At 39.4% G+C, this 26,654-nt stretch overlaps 2 protein-coding genes across 4 annotated transcripts in view; both read left to right on the top strand.

Annotated features, from left to right (window-relative positions):
* Positions 1–26,654, top strand: part of LOC139974373 (tRNA dimethylallyltransferase-like) — a 121,183-nt gene that overhangs the window by 67,859 nt on the left and 26,670 nt on the right. The gene's annotated exons all lie outside the window — the stretch shown is intronic.
* LOC139974374 (myc protein-like) lies at positions 18,536–25,275 on the top strand. The gene is made up of 3 exons (XM_071981484.1): positions 18,536–18,881; positions 19,648–20,294; positions 22,338–25,275. The coding sequence occupies exons 2-3, from the start codon at positions 19,676–19,678 to the stop codon at positions 23,012–23,014; spliced, it is 1,296 nt and encodes a 431-aa protein (XP_071837585.1). The 5' UTR covers positions 18,536–18,881; positions 19,648–19,675; the 3' UTR covers positions 23,015–25,275.

The raw sequence follows: 26,654 nt of genomic DNA on the forward strand, positions 1-26,654 counted from the left end.
CAGTAGGTAGCACATTTACTTTCCGTTCCCTGTTAACGAAAAGGTACCAACATTGCCCTAAAAATCATTTCAAAGTATGTGACATTTTAAATTAATTGACATGATCATTAATTAAATGTGCCATTCGTCTCCATTTTTGGCTATTTTCTTTTTCTTAATCATAAATGTCGTTTTTTTTTTCATAAATGGCGTTCCTCCGGAAAATAAAGTTGTCATATAACCTTTGACACAGTCAACGTAACTCAAACGGCATCGCATAAAGTGACATTGCAACCGGCTGCGTGGTGTGGTTAGAGGGTCAGTGTGCGTCTGGCTTATATCAAAATAGAGATGGATGAGCGTGATTTTAAATACCAACATTCTAACCGAGACTTTTATTTTCCATTCTCTTCATTTTTGGATACTTCTTTACAAAAAGGAACTGTTCACCCCTTGGTTGAAATCTATTTGACACCTGCTATGAACTTGTGGCACAATATTAAAATAAATCCCGCGGTTGAAGTGGGTGGTATGGATTCCAGAGAAATGTCGAGGAGGTACAGTGGAGGGAGGATAAAGGGCAGAGTATGTAGGTGGGAAAGTCATTTTCCAAGGAATAATAGCCACTCAACCTCCTGCTATGAATGATTTGATCATATAGGCTCTGGATAAGTATGCTCTACCATGTAAAAAGATGCATGGTTATTATGTATATAGGCCGTCTGTATAATAAAGGCAGTTTAAGTTTTTCACGGTAAACGATTTTGTGGTGATTCAACTTAACCACAGATAATGAAGAAAGAAGAAAAAACTGTTTAAAAGTAGATTATAAATATCTAATTTAGATTGATTCAGACTTCAAACGGTCGTAATGGAAGTGGGTCTCCATGAGGAAGGGACATGCACCCACCCCACCCTCTGGCGCGGAAGATCGCAGCCAGTATATGGTATTAAATACTTCTCTTTTGTTTTGGAGAGACAATATAGTGATACAACACAATGCTTGGTTGACAGGGTTGGAACTTCTTAAATCCCAAAATAGGTTTTAAAAATAGGGAGTGTAGAGCTACAAGAATCAGACCAATGTGGAGTGCCACCCCACCCCCCCCCTGCGTAAAAAATTATCGAGGGACCACCCCTCACTCCCTCACCCCACCCCCACCCCGTTTTGGGGGGTCCCTGCTGCTTGGTACTCATAATTTTGGGACAATCTTCGTGTTCGCTTTTCACGCTGTCTTAGATTTTTGATTCCATCAATTGAAGTGATGCTTGTTGTGTTTTTGCTTCAATGTTGTAACGTTAACCAGCGGTCTACTGGGATATTCTTGGAAGTTAAAGATGTTCGGAAGACTATAGAGACTTCAATGGTAGAAATAAGATTGATACATGAGTTTATGCAGTTGCAGCTTACTAATGTAATTACAATCTACTTGATTCACTGTAGCATATCAAATGCTAATTACAAAATATTTAACAATAGGCAAATGACAATTGGTAGGTTCCGATTCTCAGCTCAGAATGACATACTGGGATTAAAACTACCAGAGTTATATACAACTGTGGAGGCTGCGCAAGCCTCCTGTGTTAGCTGTGCTCTCCATATATTATGATAGCTGTACTAGTTGTAATATGTTATAGCATAGGTGTCAGCTGTGCTCCCCATATATAATGATAGCTGTACTATTTGTAGTTTTAGCATAGGTGTTAGCTATGCTATCTCTTATATGTTAGCTGTGCTATCTCTAATGTATTAGCATATTATGTTAACACATGTGCTATCTGTTATATGTTAGCATATATGTTAGCTGTGCTATTTCTAATATTTTACCACACTACAGCAGTGCTATCTCCTATATGGTAGCATATGGTAGCTGTGCCCTCTCCCATTATGTAAGCATATATGTTAGCTGTAGTACTGTACTAGGCAATAGGCAAGGTCGGGTGACCACCAGCCAATGCCCAGAAAGCTATAACAGTTGAAAGGTGGTCATGCAGATTCACTGACCAGATACGCAGAACAATTAACTGACTGAACTGAACTAACAATATAACAGGCTAAAAAACATAACAATAAAGCAATGACAATAATAGAGCAAATATTGCAATTATTACAATATGAATAGCCTCTGTAAGAAAATTCCTCCGGGACAAGAAGTATGCCAAAGTTTTAATTCCTTGCCCAATATATTAACGCCAACTTAACACTATCATACGAACTAGCAAGTTTGAAATCGATATGTAGCCCTTATACGTAGTATATCGAATGCTCTTTGTTTTGCAGGGAGTGCGCTCACTAAACGGAACTTCATTATGTAACTTACATTATGTAACTTACAGGGGAGAAGGTCGCAATACTAACTGGTACGCGATTGGCGTCAATTGGAATGCCTGATACAATATAACCTATAAGTGAATTTTGATACTGCGTCATATGAGGCATGATAAAATCCGAAGATATATGACTTGTGTGGCGGGTAACGTATATGGTATGTTCGTGACTTTATTGAAATGTGAATTTATGACGTAATCAACTACTGTTATATCTGACCTTTGACATAGTTCAATAAACGTATAGAGTAACCTTCGACATTAGTGACGTCAAACCAGGAGGATTTGCGAATGAGTGGATTCGATGAAATGATAAACTGGGGTCATCGGTATCTGTAGTGTGAAACAATGGGTACAATATAGAGATAAAGCAACCCCTAAATATGTGTGGAAGTTGAGTGTGTGTGTGTGACATGTCAGTGTGGTACGGTGTGGAATGGGGAGGGGGGGGTGGGTATTAAAGGTGTGACTTAAATCAATTTAATGTAAGTGTCAGTGAACTAGTGTGAACATTATCCGAACATATATCTGGCCAGGGCTATATTAATCATGTGGCCCATGTACCCATCTCACCCCTTCCCTTTCCTTACCATGTCAAACAGTGCATAAGCACCATTTTTGGCATGGGGGAGGGCGGGGGCGGGGGGGGGTAAGATGGATAGTAGGAAATGTTGAGAAAATAGAGGGTGCTACAATCCAAATATAGTTGCCGTATATGGATCATATAGTTACAATTCAGTTGTGAAACACTCTTTAACTGGGACTTCTTCTCAGAACTATGTATTCATCTCACCCCCGCCCGCATTGAGAACTATTGACTTTATACCCAAGTATTCCAAATTTCCGAAATGAGGAATTCTATACCAGCAACATTTGTGCACACACGCTGAAATTTGGCGCCCGAATGTTGAAGAGCGGGAAAATAATTATATTTGCTGTGAGTTTATATATCGTAGTACGATATTATATAGGCTTGTAAGTTCATACGACAGAAAAGGTAATTGACTGGCTTGGTTTTACCCGATGAGAGGTAGGTCGTGTAAACGAACCAGAAAATGCTTACCCAGCCATTTTAAAAGTTTACGATGGATTCTAGGAAATAGCTGGAATTAGAAACCCAAATGATGGCTGCGCAGATGATGCCACCATCTTCTGGTCATCGGTTGGTAGTCCGGGCAATATCTGATTTCTTGTTACTTAATACTGGTTATTTAGAATAATAAACATATATAGAGAAAGCAAGTACATATATACAGCAACGTATATATATATATAGAGATCCGTGAAAGTGATATTGGATTTCTCCTCAAAATGTGTAGGTGTGGATAGAGGAGGGTATTGCGCAAGGGGTTTGAGAGGGGGAGGGGGATTTCTTGTTCTTTATTTTTGGCTTGAGTGAGTCCGGGACTGGTGTGTGGGTGAGTTCAGAAGAGGTGTATATTTTCGTTCACCTTTCGAGTTTGCAGTTTGAGCTTTCATAAAAAAATATTTAAACATAGAAAAGAAGAAAGACAAGAAAGTGCGTTCGAACGCTTTGTGCTGTCTGTCTTGCTCTTGTTTCGTTCATGTTCCCCCCCCCCCCACCTCCGCCCTCTCCTCTCACATGTTTACATAGAGAGGGGAGGAGTGAGGATAGCGACAAGTCCCTCCCAGCGATGCCGTTCAAGGTGGTCAGCGTTGAACCAAATTATGATACTAGAGCAACGAAAATGGTCACGCAGATTTAAACCTTCAACAAACAGCATTTTATTGCCCACCCTTGCAACCCTCTCCTACCCACCCTGTCCCACCCCACCCCATCCCGTGGTTTTCTTGAAGTTAACTCTCCTGGATGTCTGAAGATGATTTAGGGGACCTGTCATCCAAGAAAGAATACATTTCGGCAAAACAAATTGTAGGTAAAAATCGGGGTTATCACCGATCGCCTTAAACACAACAGGTAGATAGAGTTCCTCTCTGGAATGAGCAAGCCAGAAAAAGCCTCTATACAGTCTTTCCTGCTGCCTGACATTTAGTACATATCATAACCACATATTTTGCAAACCTTAATAACAGTTTCAAATTGCTGTGTTTCATATCTACCCCGCATATTATTTATTCGAAGAAATATGTTTCGCAAGCAATATCCTGTTATGATAACTATTTTACAATTCTAACGTTCCTTGCATATCTTTGGAATTATACCACCCTTGAGTATGTCGCTCTGTCCTGGTTAGAATTCCCGCGCAAAAAGAGCAGCCCACAGGTCACGTGGGTCGTCGCCATTGGATGACGGTGAATCAGCAGGATCTGAGACTGACGGCTTTGTGGGTTTCTATGGTTACGAGGTTGTTGACCACCAGCCTAGATATTAATAGGGTCGACAGTAGCAAAACGAATGTAGTATACCTATAATCGTAAAGCCTATAATGATGTATCAGTATCGCTATATGTTACCGTTAAAAAAGGGTGGAGATTTATACAACATACACCCTCACCCACCCCCTTATGATCATGTGAAACTCGAGTTCAATAATTTTCAACCATCCAAGTTGCCTTGTTTCCGACTTCACCAACACATACCCTTCGTCATCAACCCCCTCCCCCCCCCAACCCTCCCCTCTACATATATTGCTGTTCGGTCGCTCTAAGTATCTGGAAATTGATGCACTGTGAGAAGAAGGGTGGTTGGTGGGTGTTTTGTTTGTTTGTGTGGGTTGGTTGGTTGGTGGGGGTTGGAGGATGGGTTTAGGAATCGAATGATTAGGGAAATTCCTTCAGAAACTTCAGCAATTATACGCAACAACACCGACGCCAACGCTGTAGTTATGACTTTCATTTCTTTGGAGATGTGAAAACATGATCCATGCTTTCGAGGGTTGCTACATATAACATGTTTCATGTTTCGATGGTTGCTACATAACATGCACAAGGGCGGGGCTTCTTCACATATATACATGCACCTCATAGTTGTGGGTTAGTAATGTTTGTCTGTTCGGCATCTATCATCATGGACATCCCTTGACCCTATGATTTCTCTTCCTTTAAGATGAATATTGCAACCGTTCCCTAATCCCGCACTGAGCGGTTATTATACTGATCTGACCCTCTATAACGCACCTATGAGTTCAATCCTCATTTTGACCTTGGTTCTACGCCGAGATCCTCAATGTCAAATTCGTTCGGACACTCATTCCCACATAAAAATAATCTATGTTACATGTGTGCGACGGGTCTCGTTGATTTTGTTCAGCTCCTTTTGTCGACGGCGGGACCCATTTGGAGGAAAAATTCGAAAAGCAGTTTTAGATTTGGACAAAATATGTGACCCTTGACCTCTGTAGCGTTTTCTTGCGATATTACTGTAGTATCGGTGTTGCAATGAATAGCAAGCTCAGTGCGATAGGTTTATCGAGTTTTATCAAATAGAAAACAGATCTGACAATTGTGGGAAGAAATGTCACAATAGGGTTCTTTTTTTGTCTGATTCTTTCATCATATTTGAGGACTAATCTCCGGGCAAGGCTGAATCCAAAAGGATCATTTTGCTTCTGTGTGTAACTGTCGCCGCAAGGGACGGAAATTAAGTAGAGGGTTAATTTTTCTATCGTTTTTATAGCCTTATTTCTTTAGCCTACGAGTGGTGGTATGTAAAAAACTAAAACCCAAAAGTGTACATCCGTAGGCTATATCAATTCTCTTCCACGCCCAATTTTCCAGATGGTGAACAACCTGCAAGAGTGAATTATATATGGTTATTCATACATAATACCTCAGCAAAACTCATATTTAGCGATAGCATGTTAGTTTTACCCTAGCTGACATGCATGTATGCATTGGTTATGAATGTTGCCATGGTGATAGCTTTATGTCATAGAACTGCACATTGATTGCGTACATATATACAGTGACAGCGAGGCCCAGGACACTGGGGGCCGCGGGGACAACTATACGTTTTCATGTTTGGTGTAAGCATATCATACACGAGAGTGCATCATTCATTATCATTTACTACCCGGGCTCCCTTATTGATCCGGGGTCTCGGTGGGCTGTATCTGACCGCCCCTCCCTCGTCAAACTTGCGTAGACCTATATGTGCTTTCCTCTCCATGTAGTGGAGAGAATTAATAAACAAATATAAGAAAAATTGTAAATTATGATTCCGAAAACAGAAAGATATTGTGACAGGGAGCAGACACGGAGGCTATAGAGCGTTGTGGTTAAGGCAGTGGACTCGTAATCTATAAGGTTTGCAGATTCGAGTCCTGGCCTGATCATTACGTGGTGTCCTTTGGCAAGACCCCTAATCTCCACTGCCTCTCTTCACCCAGGTGTATAAATGGGGACTGGCGAGGTAACTTATAAATTTAGTTGCGTGCGCCTGGTTTGTGGCTGTGGGAAGTCCCCAGGGACCACGTAGATGTGGTGCGATGTAGGGGGTACACCCCTCAATCCGACAAGTTTTCAGTCCGACAAGTTTTCAGTCCGAAAATAAAATACACGTTTTCAGTCCGAAAATGAAATACACGTTTTCAGTCCGAAAATGTTTTCAGTTGGGGAATGAAAGCAGTTTTAATGCCATAATATCACCAATTAACTGTGACAGCCCGAACTGATAGTAAAGAAATCGATTGAATCTTTCGTATATACTCATAATTGACAAATAAGGAGTAAAGTTTTAGAAAATATATTGGAATTTTCGGTCCCCTGGGACCTTCGTCAGCAATATTGGCAGTCGAATGAAAAGCACAAAGTGTAACACAATGAAAGTATGACGCTAGGTTTAAAGTGTAAATTGCATTGATGGAATTAGAACCAAACAAACCATGAATATACAGGAAGCTGATTAAGGAGCGAAGAACGGATTACATATGTTTGTAGAACTGATAGTTGTTAAGGGTCCCAAGACTTTGTTGAGGCCGGTGATGTGAGACTTAATACAAAAGATTCAATCGATTTTTTTACTATCAGTTCGGGCTGTCACCGTTTATTGGTGTTATTATGGCATTAAAACTGCTTTCATTCCCTAACTGAAACGTGTATCTCATTTTCGGACTGAAAACGTGTATTTCATTTTCGGACTGAAAACGTGTATTTCATTTTCGGACTGAAAACGTGTATTTCATTTTCGGACTGAAAACGTGTATTTCATTTTCGGACTGAAAACGTGTATTTTATTTTCGGACTGAAAACGTGTCGGACTGAAAACTCGTTTTTTCGGACTGAGAACGTGTATTTTATTTTCGGACTGAAAACGTGTCGGACTGAAAACTCGTTTTTTCGGACTAAAAACGTGTATTTTATTTTCGGACTGAAAACGTGTCGGACTGACAACGTGCACCCCGATGTAGTTCCCCAGGAGTGATTGTTGAATTGTGCACACTTTGGTGTGTGGGTGTGACAAGTTACCAAGGAGCAGTTGTAATGACTACTTATTAAGTCGAGTAAGAGAGCCTTGAACAAGACTGTAAACCTTCTCAGCTATAGTTATAGAGATGGGGATGTGTCTACGCGGTCCCCTACCCCTCTCCTCCAATCACCTTCGGCACCAAGAATTCACCAAGCCCTCTGTGAGACATATCTCCCTATAGATTCAGTAGTACGAAGTCACAATTCTGTTCCGGCGTCCTCCCACAGGAGACGGCTTAACGAGGTTAAGTTGTTATAGAATTAACTCACGCTACATGCATATCTACTATTTTCATCATTATTAATTTTTTGTCTCCTTTTTTTTGTATTTGCCTTTTCCTTTTCCTTTTTTTCTTTTTCTTTTAATCACCGGAAGTACTGTATATCCGCTCTACATTATTCCCAGGGTAATTTCGTGGAATAACTACTTACCGGAAGTCCTTTGTGCTTAGGAACGGATTCTTTTGCATCTAGTATGCCTTCCGTTTTGTACTATACTCCCGGTGTTAACATATCCATTCATAGGTCGAGCTAGCCCCACAATGAGTTAGTATGTTGGTATACTCTATTTATATAGAACCAATGTCAATCCGCCCGAGTGTACTCTATCATGGAAAGTCCCGAAAAGCATCAGGGAGAACATCTTTTATGACATGTTATCAAAGTGCAAATATTTTTTTTTTAAATTGTGGCTTTGATGTTGCAGAGCATGAAAGGAAGCACATGTGGTGCAAACATTTGGTCAATTGAGGCAATTTTAGGCCACTTTAGGCCTCCCGGGAGCAGCGCACGAAAATGTTTTACTATACTGAGTGAAGAGGTTTGTTTACGAAGTGACGAAAACTTCAAGCTCTCATATCGAAAAAAAAAAATCGTCATGGTCAATATACGGAAAATTGATGGTGTCATTATTGGGCCAACATTTTATCCATCCAGTGATGAGGTAGGGTTTAGCTAGTAGTGAGAACTTCAACAAGAACTAAGAGACCACATTGTGTTTATGATTTAGTGTGTAAGTCAATTGGGCAATTATATATGGAGTATGCTACCTTATGCACTCATCAATACTGAAATTGATTCGATATATGTGAATCTAACACAAAAGTTTCATCGCATTTCGTTTAAATGTTTTTTTTTTCCTTCTCATCTTCGAATGCATTGTGTATAGTATAGCCTCATCGTTTACGCGCATATAAGCAATGTTATCCTATGATCCTAAAATCAAGTCATGGAAATGGGTTACACTTGTCCCGGGAAAGATGATGTCGAAACCAGACGGAAACAGAAGACTGTGATCCATGCTTCCTGGAATACTTCCGAACCAACCTTTTCTCGTAGTCGGTTTTAATACTCAGTACTACGGTATAGTGAACGTGATACTCAGACTATTCTTAGAGTAGACTCGGTGAGGATTACTAGCCTCATTCTCAGAATGGGGAGCTGGGATAAAATATAGACAAGCTATCTCAGACAAGGCAACAGGCCCGTAATCAGGCTGGGGGGACGAGATTACCCCCCCCCCCCTGCAGACTATACTGTGTCCCCCTAGTTGTGCCACAGTCATTGTGTAAAACAAAAGCTTCACCGTATATTTATACCCGTCCACAAATTGTTTGTGCCCCACCTTTATTGCTGGGTGCCCCAAACTCAGAATCCCTGGCCAGGGGCCTGCTTTAGGGCGTGGTGGAGGACTGATGATCTGGAATAATATCTATGTAGAGAGTCGAATATGAGTGGCCATTATTGCTTGAGTGTCTAGCATATTTTGGGTCCATACTTAACTTAAGCTTGTCTTCGCTAACAGCGAATGGTTGCTTTAAATATAAGTGTTTATGTTTTTATGACGTTAGGGTTACTTTCATTAACTTACGACTCAGGGGATTAATTGATACGCATTGATTTTAACCGGCTTCGCCTCAAAGCCTATGCTTCGCTTTAATCTGCACTACCGTACCATACCGTAACATAATATCACATAACATATTATAGATAAGTTAATGAAAGTTACATCTCTGAACTTTCAGTACATTCAGCTTGCGCACTTCTAATTTCGATGGGTGGTAGGATGGAGAGAGGGTGGGGGAAGGTGGGGGGGGGCTAGAACAACATACTCAGCTTTAACAGGACTAAGTTAAGTTAAGTTGAAGGTTTACAGTCTTGTTCAAGGTCAAGACTCTCTCACACGACTTAAGCCCTTAACACTTAACATTATGGTTATTGGTAACTTGTCACACCCACACACACACACACGGCGGCAAAGTTTGCACACTTCAAACAATCCATCCAGGGGTACATCTATCCTGCATGTGCCAATACTTAAATACCAGCATGTCATTAACATCAACATGTATTATCAGACCATGGAATGTTGTACTATGATAATGCGGCCCGGTATACCCAAATGACTGAAGTGGGCTCTCACAATGCATTTTTTTACTGTTTACCTGCCAAGTTTTATACCAATAGTGAGCTTGTATTCAACTTGTCCATTTTAATAACTCCCCTGACATAATTTGACATAATCGTTATATCACATTGCCATTTTGATTTATAACCACATCTGTTTGACACATTGACGCTATACCATAATAATCCCTACCAATACAACTGTACTGTATACGGCTAGTTTATGGAACTATAGTATTCAATGATAATGAACCATCATCATACTATAGTACCCACCACGTAGCGTACTTGGGTATATTCCACAGACCGTTACATGCCATGGTCACCATTCAGAGTGGCAATTCAGTGTATTAATGTACCGTTATACTGTCAAACAGTGTGTTTCACACACATGACCAACTATTTATGCTGGAGACCATCAGAGAATTTATATACAGCATGAAGAAGCGGTTCCACAAAAAGTCCAGATATTAACTTACATATATATATATATATATATATATATATATATATATATATATATATATATATATATATATATATATATATATATATATATATATATAAATAAATATGAGAAACGCGTCGTCATATGAAGGTAAATACAGTTGCACTCATCATATAGTCAACAATTTCGACAGCCCTCGACTCGCACGGGTGATGCTATCTCCATCCCCTCACCCTACCAGCCACCCCATCTACTCCCAAGACAACACCCAGGCTTGGTAACACCCCATTCACTTGAAGGCAACATGCAAAGAATGCAGATATTTTTTCTGCGGTATGTGATGATAGCTCACATGACTGTTGTATACCGTGTTAATCCCCAATCTCCTCTTGCCCAATCCAGTCCCCCCCATGTTTATTAATATGTTCGTAAATGCCTTTCTTGACCTATTATTGGGTTGTATTGTTCAGATATACAATCAAGATAATGACACCAAATAAATCAAATGTTGAAGTGATTTTGGTTCCTCCAGATCTGCAGAACTTACAAACGAATTATGATATTGAAAAGGACTTGTCTACCTTCTGCTATAAAAACACCCCACTTTGAAACAAATTTATTCCAGGGACTGTCTGCTTCCCACCGGTATATTCCAGTTTTATACAATACTTCCATGATGCTACATACGTGACGCAGTATATTATGTATCCGTAATTATCAACGCTATCGGTATTGCATATTTGAGAACACTTTGAACCTGACTACAGTATTGCTCAACCCGGGAGCTGCATTGCGACACACCGTACATCCACGTGGAACCGGCGTGACTGTGGAAATTGCGCAATACACGATGGATTGAAGCGTGTATGTTCAAAAGTACATTTTGCAAATTTATGCTTTTCAGAGCAAGCGGCGTAGCATATAAACTATATAATCTGGTACCACCTCTTTCGGTATTATATATTGACAGTATTTATCTCGCTGAATCTCAGTTTACAATTCCATATTATTCAGACAGTCTTGCACTATAAATTGAGCTTCTATGTTTATGTGGGAATTAATCCAGCGACGTGGTTATTGGTAAAGCCATAGCTATACAATTGTCGTTGTCTGTGTTTAAGTACAACGTCGCCCGTGTGGGCCTCATTATATATGACTAGCATCGTTCGAGCTCTAGTATTATTAAGTGCGTATATAGTATATATACATATACTATTGTTATGCTCTACCAGCTTTTGATATATGTAAAACCAGTGAAGTATAAGTTTGCTGGTTAGAAAATTCTCTTACTAATTTCAGTACCACTATAATAACTGCAGATAATGTAGACTCGACAGATAGTGTATACTATTATGTAGCATGATTTTAATTAGTAAATATATGCTACTGCGACACGACAACAGATCATTTTAACTGACGAAACTTGCGAGAAGGATCGCGGCATACCGAGTGAATCGTGATATTATTATTATTATTATTAATATGGTTCCTTATATAGCGCAAATACTATAACAAGATACTCACTTGTAGGTAATCCAGTCTCCATGTGAGGGGGGGGGGGTTTTGGGACTGAAGGGATTGAGAGTGAATCAAGTTGTTTGGATTTCTTGGGTGACTTATATATATATTTATATATATATATATATATATATATATATATATATATATATATATATATATATATATATATATATATATATATATATAAGACACATCACTTCCGAAGATGAAACTAAATGTGACGTAACCACCTGTCAATCTTAGCCATCTTCATTCCAATCTCCTTGTACCACACAAGGTGCGTCGTGCTCAAGAAGGTGTCGACATGCATGTAGCCTCATAACAGTCACAATTTATTGACAAGATTAGCTACTCTCTCTATACCGATGATGTTGGCCAAAGTGAACCTACTGTTATTGTCAAAATTTACGCCGATGTTCTATACCAGCACGTTCGTTCTATACCATTATATGTATAACTTGTTGGTGAAAACGGTCACAGTCTTATCTATACCAATTCTTGTTTCTTTATGACTCTTCTAAGCAGAGAGCTCACTTCGGGCACTTTCTAAACGTCCGTTTGAGCTGGATATATGTGTGTGTGTGTGTGGGGGGGGGGGGGGTTGAGGAGAAGGTTGGGAGGGACGAGAGTAAAGAAAGACAGCCGGTGTAATTTTAGTGTACGTTTGTGGAACCATTTGAATCCTCCGATAAGTGAAGTCCATTGTGACCATGCAGACAGACTACACCGGAATTTCTTTCCCGACAATTGAGCTTTAGCCTAATACAGTTAACCGGATGACCCGGTTGAGTTCTAGCCTGTCGACTTCCCCCTCAACTGCCCTTGATAGCTTGTTCTAAACTTGCGCAATCTTGCGTAAGATTACCGAAATTATATGAGAAGTGTTGCACACGGATCGAATCTGAGTCCGTATATATATACGTACAGAACCAGGCTGTATAAAGAATGAACTTTGACTATAAATATGCCGGTAACATCAGCTGATATGATAATTAACCTGATAAGGTATGAATGAAACAGCTGAACTCGCCAAGATTTACACCATTGTCTGCGTACAGCACCGTTAGTTACAGGTTTGAGTTGTAGTAGGCAAAGGCCACAGTTACAGAGGTAGGGAGAGGTACGCAGTGTGAAGCACACCCACGGTACATGGTCTTAGTATATTTCACTGAACCGTTGGCGTCAGCAACCTTATGGAATGCTTATATACTTTATTCTTCTTTTGGGTAAAACTATGCAGGAATTTTAAGACTCTTTTTGTCAGAGATTTCAGTATGAACGAACAAAAAACAGCAGTCAACACTTTTTTGTTGTCATTATTTAGTGATTCTGTGTAACAGAAGCACCTGTTTGAGAAAATATTTTTAGTAAAGAAGATCATTAATGAAAAGAGTAAATATGACAACAATTAGCTACTTAAGTTCAGCTATAAAGGAACTCGCAACTAAAGCAATCTTTGTGCGAAAAAAGATAATCTCGTAAATTAGTTTGTTTTGCACATTCTTGTGTGACTTTACATCGGTTACAGTATCGATTGTAAGGGGGCTGGGTGGGGTTTAGATTGGATCAAGTGGTTTTCTTTTCCAGGCTCTATCGTGAGGTGAAGAGTTTTCTTAAAATGTATTCTTTAGTAAGCTTTACATGTTCTTCATGTTGAGTATATCGTATGTTACGTAGCGTCATATTGCCAGTTATAATATAAGCCTACAAGTAGGAGATACAAGGGGGGGGGGGGGGCAAGCTTACATTTACTGAAAGAGGAATTGAGGGGAATTTTCCGCAAACTTGTAGCAGACACCTTCATGCAACTTCAGCCAATAAAAAGTGAGCAATATGTTTGCACACATTATACCCCATAGACTCGATAATCGTGGAGACAAGCTAGACCCTTATCAGTGAAAGATAAATGATTAGACACAGACCTTCACATTGTTACATACGACATCAATTCCACCAACCCCAATCTGTGTCTCAAATCAGAAAAGGAGAATCGTACGTTATAGACTTCTATAGCAAATACCGTTCAACTATATACTTTGTCCCACTTAGCGTTCCTTACTTCGTCGGTCCGGCTACCGTAGTGACGATTTATATATTTGTTTACAGGGACTGAATCGTTTTGGCATTGTATGTATCGAGACCCGCTGCGCAGGCAATAGTTCCAAGTGTCGTTCGTTGTAATACAAATATAAGTTTTACCCCAGACCTATATATTGCGGTCTAGAGTCGAGTGTATAACTTTATTCTTTCTTCTTGAACGTTGGACTCAAAAGGATATGCCTACTTGAAGAACTGGTGTTTGGTCGGATGGTCTCAAGTGTTTTACAAACAAATGATACGCATTTTCTATTATAACCTACAATCGTGTCAAGAAGACATGTGTTGATGTCACAATTCATATAGAAGGTATACATAATGTAAGAATAGTGATACAGAATACCGCTAATAGCTGCTGTTATCAAAGTATTCATTAATACTATAGACTATAGACTTTGATGTACATAAACTGTTTGTTAACATTTTAAGCCCTTTTTTATCTTCTTGAAAAATTTTGTCTCTTCCAACCCCTGCCATCCACCTCGCCAAAATTAAATTAGTAACTTCACAACAATTCTTGGGTTTAGGCAGCGTTTCAGGCAGCGTACGTTATAGTGAAGCATGCATAAAAGTTAAAATTTAGGGCATATTATATTTTTTTACGGGTCTTTTGTATCGATCCTAGCAGAATCTTCAAACGTCAAGAAAACTTTACTGAGTGTTCAAATCCTTCATCGAAACCAGCTCAAAACAGGACGAAGGCAACAAAGATGCCGAAGAATTAAACCATTTTTTTTTTTAATTTAATTTTTTACAAATCACCCAACTTAGATGGTGCCTGGGCAGGAAGACCAAACAACAGTCGATGCACTCTCAGCCCCCCCCCCCCCGCCCCACATACACCGATACTGTATAACACTGTGACGGTTTTACCTCAAGAAAACTATAGTAGGTTTAGTATAGGCCTATATACCGTCAGGCTGAACGTTCCGTTCCGTGTAGCCCTCTTCCTTGTACCCCATTAAGTTTAGTGGACTTTGGATGTGAAAATCTCAGTTCTCGCTTCCGAAATAAAAACGATTCATACACCGTGTTAATTCCTCAAATATTTGAATACGCACTGGTATATAATCGTCTTGATCTTACGTACACATCATTTGTAAGCTAGTGCTCTTAGTATTTGATAATTTTCAGTATGTGTATATATCAGCTCAACATAATTTGATGACGTAATAAACAGTAATAAACATTCGCCAGGTCACCCAGGTGACTCAAATGGAAAGAAGTGGTACTTTCATAGCATAGCTATATTTAAGATAATGAATATAGCTTTCATGGCAGTCCACCCCCCCCCCTCGTCCCCTCTATCCCTATGTTCAAGTCTGGTCCCCATACTCACACAGGAACTGAAAACGCTCACAAACGAAATAAAGAAAATACAAACAACCAACAAATAATCAGATGGAATGTGGGGCGCTGGGGGATATGGGGTGGTGGGGGGGGGGGTCGTGATTGTTTACTAGACATAACTCCTCGGACACAAGGTTACCCTACGGTATATGTTAGGGAGTTGGGGGGGGGGCTGAGTGAGGGTGTATCATTGTCATATGAACTTATTTTGTTTTCGTAACTATGACCCCATCTTTAGCCTCGATTTGTATATCTTACCTAGATGCAAACATGCTTCATTAGCCTCTATCCTCATCAGTTACAAACCGTGGAATAATCAGTGACTTTGTTCTTTGGCTTTTGATACAACAAAGTTCCAAGTTGCCGCAAAATCATTGACGGTATACTTTTTAAATCGCTAGCTCTTTTTGATTAATCAATTGAATTGTTCACTACTATTGTGAGTTTTCGTCACCTTATTTACAATTGTGGTTATTCGGTACAACAACACGCATTATCTTTACTTGTACAGAAGCGTCTGCTTACTATTCATACTTATTATAGTCTTCGGTAGTAGTGATCTTTACAATGTCAAAAACAACCGAAAGCAAATTACCACAAGGTTCCTGACAAATATTGAGTTTTCAGTGTAGCTGTTTGATAGGCTGGCTACCCAAGCAAACACCAATTTTAAAGTTATTTGGCTAACTTGGTCACCTTATCCTTTTTTTGCGATACAAAAGAACTGGGATTATGTCATCGATTTAAATACTTCACGGGAACACACTGAGGAAGATAAACGAATTGGAGACTATTTCTACAGTTTTTTAATGTGTATATGTTGGTGTTTGTTTACCGAATTACAATACTGGGGCACAGATACAAGGGGAGGGAGGGGGCGGGTGTACACTCCTTTTCAACGCCGAACAAGTTCAAAAGGAGCAATAAATATAGAACCTTACTTGTATAGACCTAATTGCAGCCCAAATATAGACGCATCAGAATGAACCATTCCACCATTAATTTTACTTCTGGGGAGGGGGTGGGGGAGGGGCTTCCTCACCCCTACATTGAAGTCGGCTTCAACGACCCAAGGACCATCACCCCCTCCTTTTAAAAATCTTACTAGCGTATAATAGTTCAAAATTAAATTGAGTGTATTATAGGTTAATAGGCCCACAAGGGGACCGTTTGTTCTAAGCAACCCCGATTCCTGTATTAGGTAATATTCAAATTCGCATATGGACACCTAAAACCTTAAACCAAAACCATTGCATGGTTCCCGGGGAAGCGAAGATAGTAGCAGGTAGTCATGACAACCCAAACCCTCCCAATCAAGTGATGTAAAACCAAGCTACACTATATACGTGACATTTTACCGAGTATTGTCATGTGATAACCTAGCCTAACCTTAACTATGTTTTATTGTGCTGTGAATTTCATTAGAGTACAACCCCCTTCCTTCACTCCCTTCCCCTCTTTTCCTTAGTAAGGGGTCTCTATTGCTCCAACACTGATATGTTGATAGCTGAAAGGAATGGTTTTACTGACGCTAAGTCATCCTATTGGTCTTTCGCAACTGTTCATTGATTGGTCTTATTGTCCTACATAATGTAGAGAACTCTACCGTGGTGGTGATGAGTAGCATTATTTGAACTTACAGCTTCTCAGCTGTGCTTGTACACTCCATTCATACCTTAACAACTATTCTTATCTAGATTTAAGTTAATATCAAAGCCCCGTTTGATAAGTAGTGTTGAACAAACTCCGCGGTGTGGTGTATCGGTATGCCTCATTGTTTGTTTTTCTTTAACAAGTATTAACTTCCGAATCAAACAATCTCCCACTGGGTACCCATTGTATTGTTCAGGCAGTGTAAAGGCACTTTATCTTGTCCAATAGGCCTAGTAGTCCTCGTACAGTTGATGCCAGACCCAGTTCAGCTAAGCAATGTACCGGCACAGGTTTGCAATGGAATGGGTTGGGAAGGGGGGGGGGGTGGGAGTATAGGGGCATTGTTCAATGATTTTGATCCTTCAGGCCCACTGTCAAGCGGTATTCTGAAAATGATTGGGGCTCACCACCTTCCTCCAGGGGTCGCGGACCCTGATTCAAGGGTCTTTTCATATCTTGGGAATCAGTTAATGGGTAGAAGAAAGAGAGGGGGGGAGGGGGAGAACAAATAAATGGAAGAGGATCGAGTATTCCACCGCTTTCATTATGAAGTAATCAAATGCCTCCCTGTCGTCAATATGAGTGTCTCACTAAATCTTTACGTAAGGTGATTTCTATATTCGGTGCATACCTATTGAACACAGTTGAAATCTTTATTTCCCGTCTTTATTCGCTGACATCGATACCAAGTACGTTACATAAATCCACCATGTCAGTCTTTTGTTCCAAAACTCATTTTCACAAACAATTTTAGTAGTTTCATTGGCAAACAATACTACTCTCTTTTGTAATGTAGATCAATAAATCTGAAGTTTCAAGCAAATTAACTCGTGTTGTATTGCTCAATTTACTTTTAGTTCCATCTGAAAAAAAGACAAGTTTTGATAAGGTATTCTTCAACTTGTGACAGAGATTGATACCAGGAAATCCGCAATGTGAACAGATTTGCCACAGTGACAACATAGCGATACTACATACTACGGAGGAGAGAATAACAGCGTTTCAACCTTTCAAAATGCTGCAATATCCAGTGAGCGTATATTGGCTGTGAAAGTAAATCGTTGTCTGGAAATCACTAATCCTTTTGTTGTAAGATTTTGTACAACCCATCTACACATAGCATCCCTACAACATAATGGGTCGATCCATTGGCGCTCATTGGCGTTCGATTTCCCGCTCTCCACTAAGTCACGCCTACTAAAAATTAAGTATCCTACGCTGCAAAAAAAGCATACCTGTTATCACCTATTTTCTCCAAGTTCTATAGAAAGCCACATTTGCTGAATTATTGTAGAAATTTCTTCTGCTAAGCAGTCTCGCATATCTCCAGTAAGCTAGCTGAAGAGAATTGGATATTTCAAGCTTTACAGACATCTTACCATTCACGAAGTTAATAGTAAAAAGGCATCTGTTACCCATTCACGAAGTTAATGGGCGGAGTAATACAGTCTCACTTCCCGCCAAAGTAATATATGCGATAATACATGAATGATATATGTTTAGTAGCATTTAATTCTGTCACTCACTGGATAGCTCAATTCGTCGACTTCAGTGTTACACACTTTCCCATCACGGTTGCGCCGAAAGTTTTCACTATCTCCGGAACGGATTTAAACTCAAACACGGGACATACCTTGGATATATAAACATATATTACCGTTATTTTCCCTGTGATTTTCGCTTTGAAGGGTGTGAAGTTTGGCTCACTTCGGTAAGAATTCACTGTTTTACCTCGCATTTCCTTCAGTAAGTGATACTAGGCTTTTGTAATATTGCAGTGGAACACGGCATATGCTTTTAAGTTATAGTATTAGTTACTACTACTTGCAAGTAGAAGTACTAGGCCTATTGAGTTTAACTTCTAGGGCCCTAGACAGGCCTACATGGCAGTATGCATGAAGTTATTTCTAGTTATTTTTAACAGGATTGTCTTAATGGGAAAGTGTCTCAAATACCTTCAGCCATGTCAACTTGATAATTTCGAAGTATAGGTGTGTATCCATAGTGATGGTAGGGCTAATGTCTACCCAGTTTAACGCTAATACTAGTACTAGGCTACGCCTAGTATTAGTAGTATACTGTGTAGTTGTACTAGGCCTACTACTACTAGTAAGTAGTACAAGTTGTGCTAGTAATGGTACTGGTTGTGTAATGCTACCTTGTCTTACATAGTTAACTGTTTAACCTCGATCCTTGGTACAGCTATATCTTATGGTGCTTATTGCTACATCTATCACCTAGTTAGTCTCTGTCCATTACAAGTTACAACTACAAGCAGACCACTTCCCTCAATTTAATGCATTGTTACGCCAGTATATATTACTGCTAGGCTTAGGAAAGAACTTTTGGACTGGTCACCTCAGTGATCATGGTAGGCCTGGGCGAAGCTCTTCTTAACTTCAAATGCTACAAGTGATGTGACCAGTGAATAGTGAAAGCTTCATGTCCTTACAAATGCATTCTGATTGATTTCCCAGGTTCTGGTATTCTTTTGTGCTACAAAAAATGACTTCAGTGTGTGCCTTGAGAGTTGACTGTGGTCGTGCAGTCCCACCTATGGAGACGATTGAAGTGGAGGAATATGGCATTCCTGGCTGGTTAAGTGATTCGGGGGCCACCCCTGGTGATGATATTTGGACAAAGTTTGGACTAGAAGAAACTGAGAGTATTTACCCTACTCCACCTCTGAGCCCAGACAGTAAATCTGACATTGGGGACAAGGATTGGCATGAAACTAGGTCAGATTCAGGACTTGATTTTGGTGAAGACCAAATGTCTTGGCAACCAGAACATAGTGTAGACATTACACCTCTTCTCGAATTGGACTGTGAACTAGACATGTTAAAACCTATTCAATGTGCAGCTCCTGTGAAACCCAAAAGTGAACTGAAAGTGAGTTTGATACAAGATTGTATGTGGAGTGCTTACAAAAAGTTGCTACTGAAAGACAGTGAAAAACTGGATGTGAATCGTTCCAAAACAACGCAGGAGAACTTGTACCAAGAATTTAACCAACCCTCAGATTGTGTTGATCCAACAACAGTCTTTCCATACCCGTTATCAATGACAGAAACACATTTGGACCTCAACATAGGAAGCCAGTCATCTTCACACTCTGATTCTGGTAAGTTGGTCTGACATTTTGGTTTGACTCATTGAGTAATGTCTCACTCATTTTTCACCTTTATGAGCAACTTGTGTTCTGGACAATTTAAAACAAGTACAAAATGTATAACTAAGCCTAACAATTAACATTGACTTATTCCACTGAGTCATCTAAATTGCAATAAGTAATAGTAGTAATAGTACCTAGGCCTAGCCTAGTAGTAGTAGGCCTAGGCTATAGTGAGTCATAGTGGAAGGTAACAGAAAGTCGAAATATTTATGCTTAGAATGTGTTGAACTTCTTGTACCAACTGTGAAAGTTTGGGCTTATGAGTTTTAACTTAATATGAGTGCTACAATTTCTAGTAAAGTCTAATTAGCAGTTTAAATTCCTAGTTCGAGTAGTAATACCAATACATCCACTATGTACGGTTGTGCATACAGTCATACAGTGAAATGCATTCGGTGACGCAGGGAGTTACTTCATCCAGGCTTTACTAAAAAAGGCGCAGGCGATGCTAATTTGCAAAAATTGTGTAGTAAAAATTACATAAAGAGAAAGAACATTGTATCAGGACCCACAGTAGACATCGAAAGTTATGTTTCATCCGTATTTTAGAGGTTGAATTTCATAACGGCAGTCTCTCCTATCGCCGTATCGGACACTACTTCACATGTAAAATCCATATGGGTTCCATATTGAAAGATTGCGCAATACCCTGCATGTGTGTGTAACACATGCGACATAAAAAGACCGCGATACGCCCCGTTGTACAGACTAAGCATATTTTAAGGCAAGGGCTACTCCATTTTGTTTGATAGGAATAAATAATTTAAATACGACTTTTGATAAAAACGCGGTCAGAGTTCCTTCGATTTGTATGGAACTTTCACAGCCTTGACTTGCTTTAAATTATATTTTACGTATCTATGTAACCTGCGACTAAAAAATTCCAATTGGAAACAATCAATGTCTCTCGTAATCAATCATTTTACAGAGGCTTGGCGTGTGTTAGACTGTCTGGTTTATCATATATCTAGCGTTAAGGCACTCGAGATATACGAACCACTCGTAGTAGTAGTAGTACTATGAGGCTGGCATGCTTAGCGGCGAGTGCTTCATAACCTAATTCATTGTCTGCCGCGAATAACTTATCACTCCTGTCTGTCTTTCTGGATTCGTGTTTGAGTAATCTCGATTCCCATATGTCTGAAAAGCAGACGTTATCATTAGATAGACGACGGGCTTGTTGGGTATATTAGTGTTTCTACCACAGTGTGCAGGAAGCCCTTGTTAAAAATCGTCTGAACGCCGCTTGCATAATTATATAGTTATAAGCATTGCTGTATATCATACGTGTTTCTGAGTATGACACACACTTTTGCGTAGAATAAGGCTATAATACGCGTCCACTAACCAGCACGTCTAAAGAATTAGATTTTAGTTAACGTAAAAGGAATCCATTTTATCACATAAATTCCAGCAAGATTTTATTCACTTTCTATAGAAAATTCGTACGGCAAAATGTAAATCTATTATCCCATAATTCGAGTTTGAATAATGCGTCGCTCTTTCGCACCACGGTGCTTGTCAAAGGCGTCCTAGAATCCTGTTCCCTGATTGGTCAATAGGTGTAACTTTGTCATGCGATTCATTTGCATTTTAATATAGTATGAAATTTGTAACTTCACCTTACACTTGAATACAAGAGTTAAACGTTTATTTCCGGTCTTTTGTTCCTGTTAAAACATTTGACTTTGAGAAAGTAAAATTTGAAAACAACGTTGAACTTTCCGGAAATAGGACAAGTAATGACCTAGATGAATTGAAGTTCAGACTTAACATGTGATGTCTTGAGAAGGTGAGGGAGTAGAAGGGTCGGAGGAGGGGGTTGATTAGTTATGTGATGCTTGCCATGCAGTAAGAGGTGGGTGGGGCCTAAGTGTGGAAATTGAGGCCATGTTTCACAAAAACCAGTAAACGTTCCTTCTGTTATGAAGGATTTTTCTGTGATATTGTTGTTCCTCTATTAAATTTTATCAATCTCTTTTCAATCTTTAGAAGAAGAAATTGATGTTGTCACCATAGCAACCATCGAGAGCACTCCTGAGGAAAAGAAAAGGTCTTCATCTTCCACCACCAAGAAGGACTCTCACAAGCACAAACACAGGCGCATGTACGAGGTGTCTAATCCAGAGCATGATTACGCTAAACCAGGTCCCAAACATTTGAGCAAACTTGGTAGGTCACTAAAGCGGAGCAAGAGTTCTTGTTCGTCACTATCGCACAGTCTCGTGAAGAGAAAAAGGATGAACGAAGGAGTAAATCCCATAGCACTAAAGAATGCGTTGGAATCTTGGGATCCAAAATCGAGGGGTCTTGGTAGCATGTACAACCCAGCAAGTAGCCGTGGTAGTAGTAAAAACAGTAGCAGGTGTTCTAGTCAAAGTGGTAGCCACTCTGCATCAGACTCTGAAGACTGTGACAAGAGAGTCAATCACAACGTTTTGGAAAGGAAGCGAAGAGAAGACCTCCGCAGCGCGTTCTTTAGGTTACGAGATCGCATCCCAGAGCTTGAATCAAAGGAACGTGCCTCCAAAGTAGTCATTTTAGAAAAATCAAGGACCTATGTTATGTCACTGAGAAAGGATCACAGTAAGTTAGCTCAGGAGAAGGAAATTCAGGCCCGACGGCACAAGGAACTGTTAGCCCGGCTCAGGCAGCTGAGGCAACGGTGAAACAGTTGTTTGGGAACACCATCGGGGGTGTTAGTCTTCAGTGTATAAATTATAACCACTTTGTATATGTAGAAAGGAATGGATGTTGTAATGTTTAAGCAGCTGAGAGGTTTGTGAAGGTGTTAGGGATAGCTCCCATGTGTACTGGGTACAACAGAGAGAGAGAGAGAGATCTATTTGAGCGTGGGAAATGGGCAGGCCCATATGGCAGGGAGACAAAAAAAAGTGTGTTCTTCCCATGATTCTTTGTACAGTTCTGTAAATTTTTTCATTTTCTTTCGCTTTTTTTTGTAGAATATACAGTTATCACTTGGTCTGTTGCAATGTGTATTTTATATAAAGAAAGAAAAGTTAAAAAGAGATGGTCTAATTTTGAGAAGAAAAACGGAAAGATTTATACAGAATTTTTGTTAAATTTTACAGAGAGCGAAATGGGTTGTGCCCTGCTTCCAATTTACTTTTAAAGTATGTAAATAACTTACCTTTTTTTGGCATAATCTTTTTTTTTTTTTTTTTTAAATCTATACTAAAAGAGCCTGTACACTATTTCTTTTTCATCTGCATGGCTTTTGAAGAAAATGTTACTTTCTCACCCTCTTTTTTTTATATACTAGTACACAACACATTTGTATTCGAATTGAAAGTTTAACCGTTGAAGGTCCATCATAAAGCGGGCTTATTGGAGAAGTTTTTTAGTTTATGTTGAGAGGAGGATACATGGAGATTTCTACATGGATCCAACTGTATGTTATTACTCAGATCTGTCATAGAAATGGGGGAGGGGTTGGAGGGGGGGTGAGGGGAACTGAAACTCGACACTAATTGTTGCTTCAATATTATATCATCAGTTTTTTGTCTATGAATTTTCTTTGTAGAACAGAACAATTTCAGAGAGCAAAAGTATCAAATTGTTGACACAATTTTTTATTCCTTTATCCATGCAATATGCATTCATTATTACTTAGGTATCTTAAGAACCAAACCTGGGCATCCATATTCTAACTTCTATTTCATTCTATAAAGATTTTATAGTTAAGTAAAAGTTAATAGTGTTTGCAAATGTTGCCAAAGTTCTAGTTATTCAAACTTTGATATTGTTCGTTGGAAAGAGTGATTTTGAGGATAATTGAGGAGTAATTTATGAAGCAGTTTTTTTGGTGGGGGGGTATGACTACTTTGAAAAAAGTTTTCCGAATCTGTTTCATTTTAAGATGAAAGCACTGCTCTATTAAGTTTTTAACGATGATGTATATTTTGATTGAATTACATTAAATGTCATGATCAAACTTTGTTTATAAGTACTTCTAATAAGAAGTGTCACTACCTCAAAAGCTAGTGTAATATAGAGTTTTGGTGTCTAGTGGTCAAACGATAGAAAAATGACACCATCAGGGTTACCTTAAGAAGTTTGGTTGTTGAAAATGCACATAGTAAACGATTTATAACCCTCTAAGTCATCCCCATCCCCTCCATGTTGTTCTAACCTGCATAAGTTATTGCAGGGAACGACTGGTAAAAGACTAGCTTAAGTTAAAATAGTCATACTTTCAAAATGTAGCAGAAAATGTGAATATGTTATGGTTTCAGAACTTGACTGTTTTGTGTAGTTGTTGTCCTACAAACTAGAGAATGCTGTGATGTAGCATGGACTTCAAATGATAAGGAACGTAAAATAGACCAGGGACCAAGGTCAGTTATTTCCAAGTTAGAATCCAATTAACATCTCATTCGACCCTCAGTTCTAGGACACGTTTAGTTATGGCGACCAGCAAAAATCGCAGGTACCTTTAAGGGGCTGGACCTTCGTTTCCATGCCAGTTATCATACAATCCATTATCGTATGTATTAATTCAAGAGCAGCTCCATATTTGGTCTACCCTTTCAAAACTTAAGATTCTGGTTAAGGCTACTTAAATTTTCATTTAACATTTTTTTCCATAAAATTTTTCCTTAAAAGAAGTAACATAATTGCTAAAACCATAATTATATAAAGTGCCATTTCCGTATGCAGCTATAACATAATACTGTCCCATTGTTCATCTAAGTAAGTCCCAACTGGGTGTCATTACGTAACTACGTTCCGTAGCATTTACATGTTTAAACAAAGGGTTTTTGCCAGAAATGTCTTCATCATATTTTCCATCATATATTTTGCATCATTTCCCTACATTTTGAGCCGAATACAACCTTTTTTTTATCATTTAAAAACGGGCTGTTGTTGGTTTACTGAAAATAAAAAAAAGACAGCTAAGAAAGTACAATTATTGTCTTTTGGTTTGTTTTTAGTATGATGTTTTACGTGGTTCGCTTTGTTCCAGTCGCTGCTGGCAATCACTGATGATAGAAAGTTTTCGCGGGAAGTCAAATCACGTGGACATACGCCTTTGTGCTTTCGAACTACATCACTGAAGTAGTTACGTCCTGTCTACATTCCATACATACTATCCGTCTGACTGCGAAGGAATGCGTATTATCTTTGTTGTGTGCTTCAAGTAGTAGGCTATACCATTCGACTTGGGGGGGGGGGGGTGTTTGTACTTCAATGGCCGAACAATGAAGTCGACCAGCTTTGTCAATACCAGTTAGTGTAAGAGGAGGAAACGGTGAACATGTACAGACTGTCACTCTGGCAGACATCCCACGTATTTCACCAAACAATTTTTGTCAGGGGGATCAGAACTTATGTCCGTGCCCTTGTGCCCCAAAGGGACGTGATCAGCAACGAGATGTTCAATAATGCTACTCTCCAAAATGCGCTTTATTTCTAAGATGTTATAGCAGTATACAACAGATTCAGTTAGATCACCGGTGTCCGTCTGTACGACCACACCGCGATAGAAAAGGTGCCACGAGCTGGTAATCGTCCGCAGAACGCTTACTTATGACCAAAAAATTAGTTGCAATTCTTACAATGCGAAGAAGGCAAGGTAGGAAATATTGGTCCTTTTCTAAAAAAGAATCTGGGCGCGTCGAAAACCAAACTACCTAACTAACCTAAACCTAATCCACGCCCACCCGCAGTCTCCTTACATCAGTACTGTGACTGTGTGGTCATCGTCAAATGTCTATCACGAGTGAGTCCCTTGAAATATTCTACAATAGTATGGAACCTGGATCTCGAAACTTTATCGTTAGCGGTTCAGATACAGATACTTCTTTAAGAAAAAGTCGCCCAGGAAAGAACCTGGGCACGAAAACCAAACTCTCAAACGACTGATCCACTCTCAACCCAGGTCCCCTTGCATCGGGACTGTGACTGTGTGATCATCGTCGGGTGTACATCACCATTCCCCTCCAAAGGGAACAGATACTAAAAATGATCTTAGCCAAAATGCAGAGAAGCGGTTCAGAAACAGTCGTTTGAAACTGATAATACAAATCTGTTTCATTAAATAGATCAACACGAAATAAATGACACACATGAATATTACGTAATTTATTGACGCACAACATTCAGATTCATTGCCATTGAGGAGGGCGTATAACCACATATTTACTGTCTGGTCCGCCCCAAAATAAACCCAGGGGAACCCCCTTCCAAACTGGCAGACACCATATTACAAAATGGTTGTAGAGTTAACTACATAAATATATTACATTTTGTATGCTCCAGAACTTAGTCGAAACTTCATCAAAATTG

Source organism: Apostichopus japonicus, chromosome 9, assembly GCF_037975245.1.
Source record: "Apostichopus japonicus isolate 1M-3 chromosome 9, ASM3797524v1, whole genome shotgun sequence".
In the NCBI taxonomy this organism is placed as follows: domain Eukaryota; kingdom Metazoa; phylum Echinodermata; class Holothuroidea; order Aspidochirotida; family Stichopodidae; genus Apostichopus; species Apostichopus japonicus.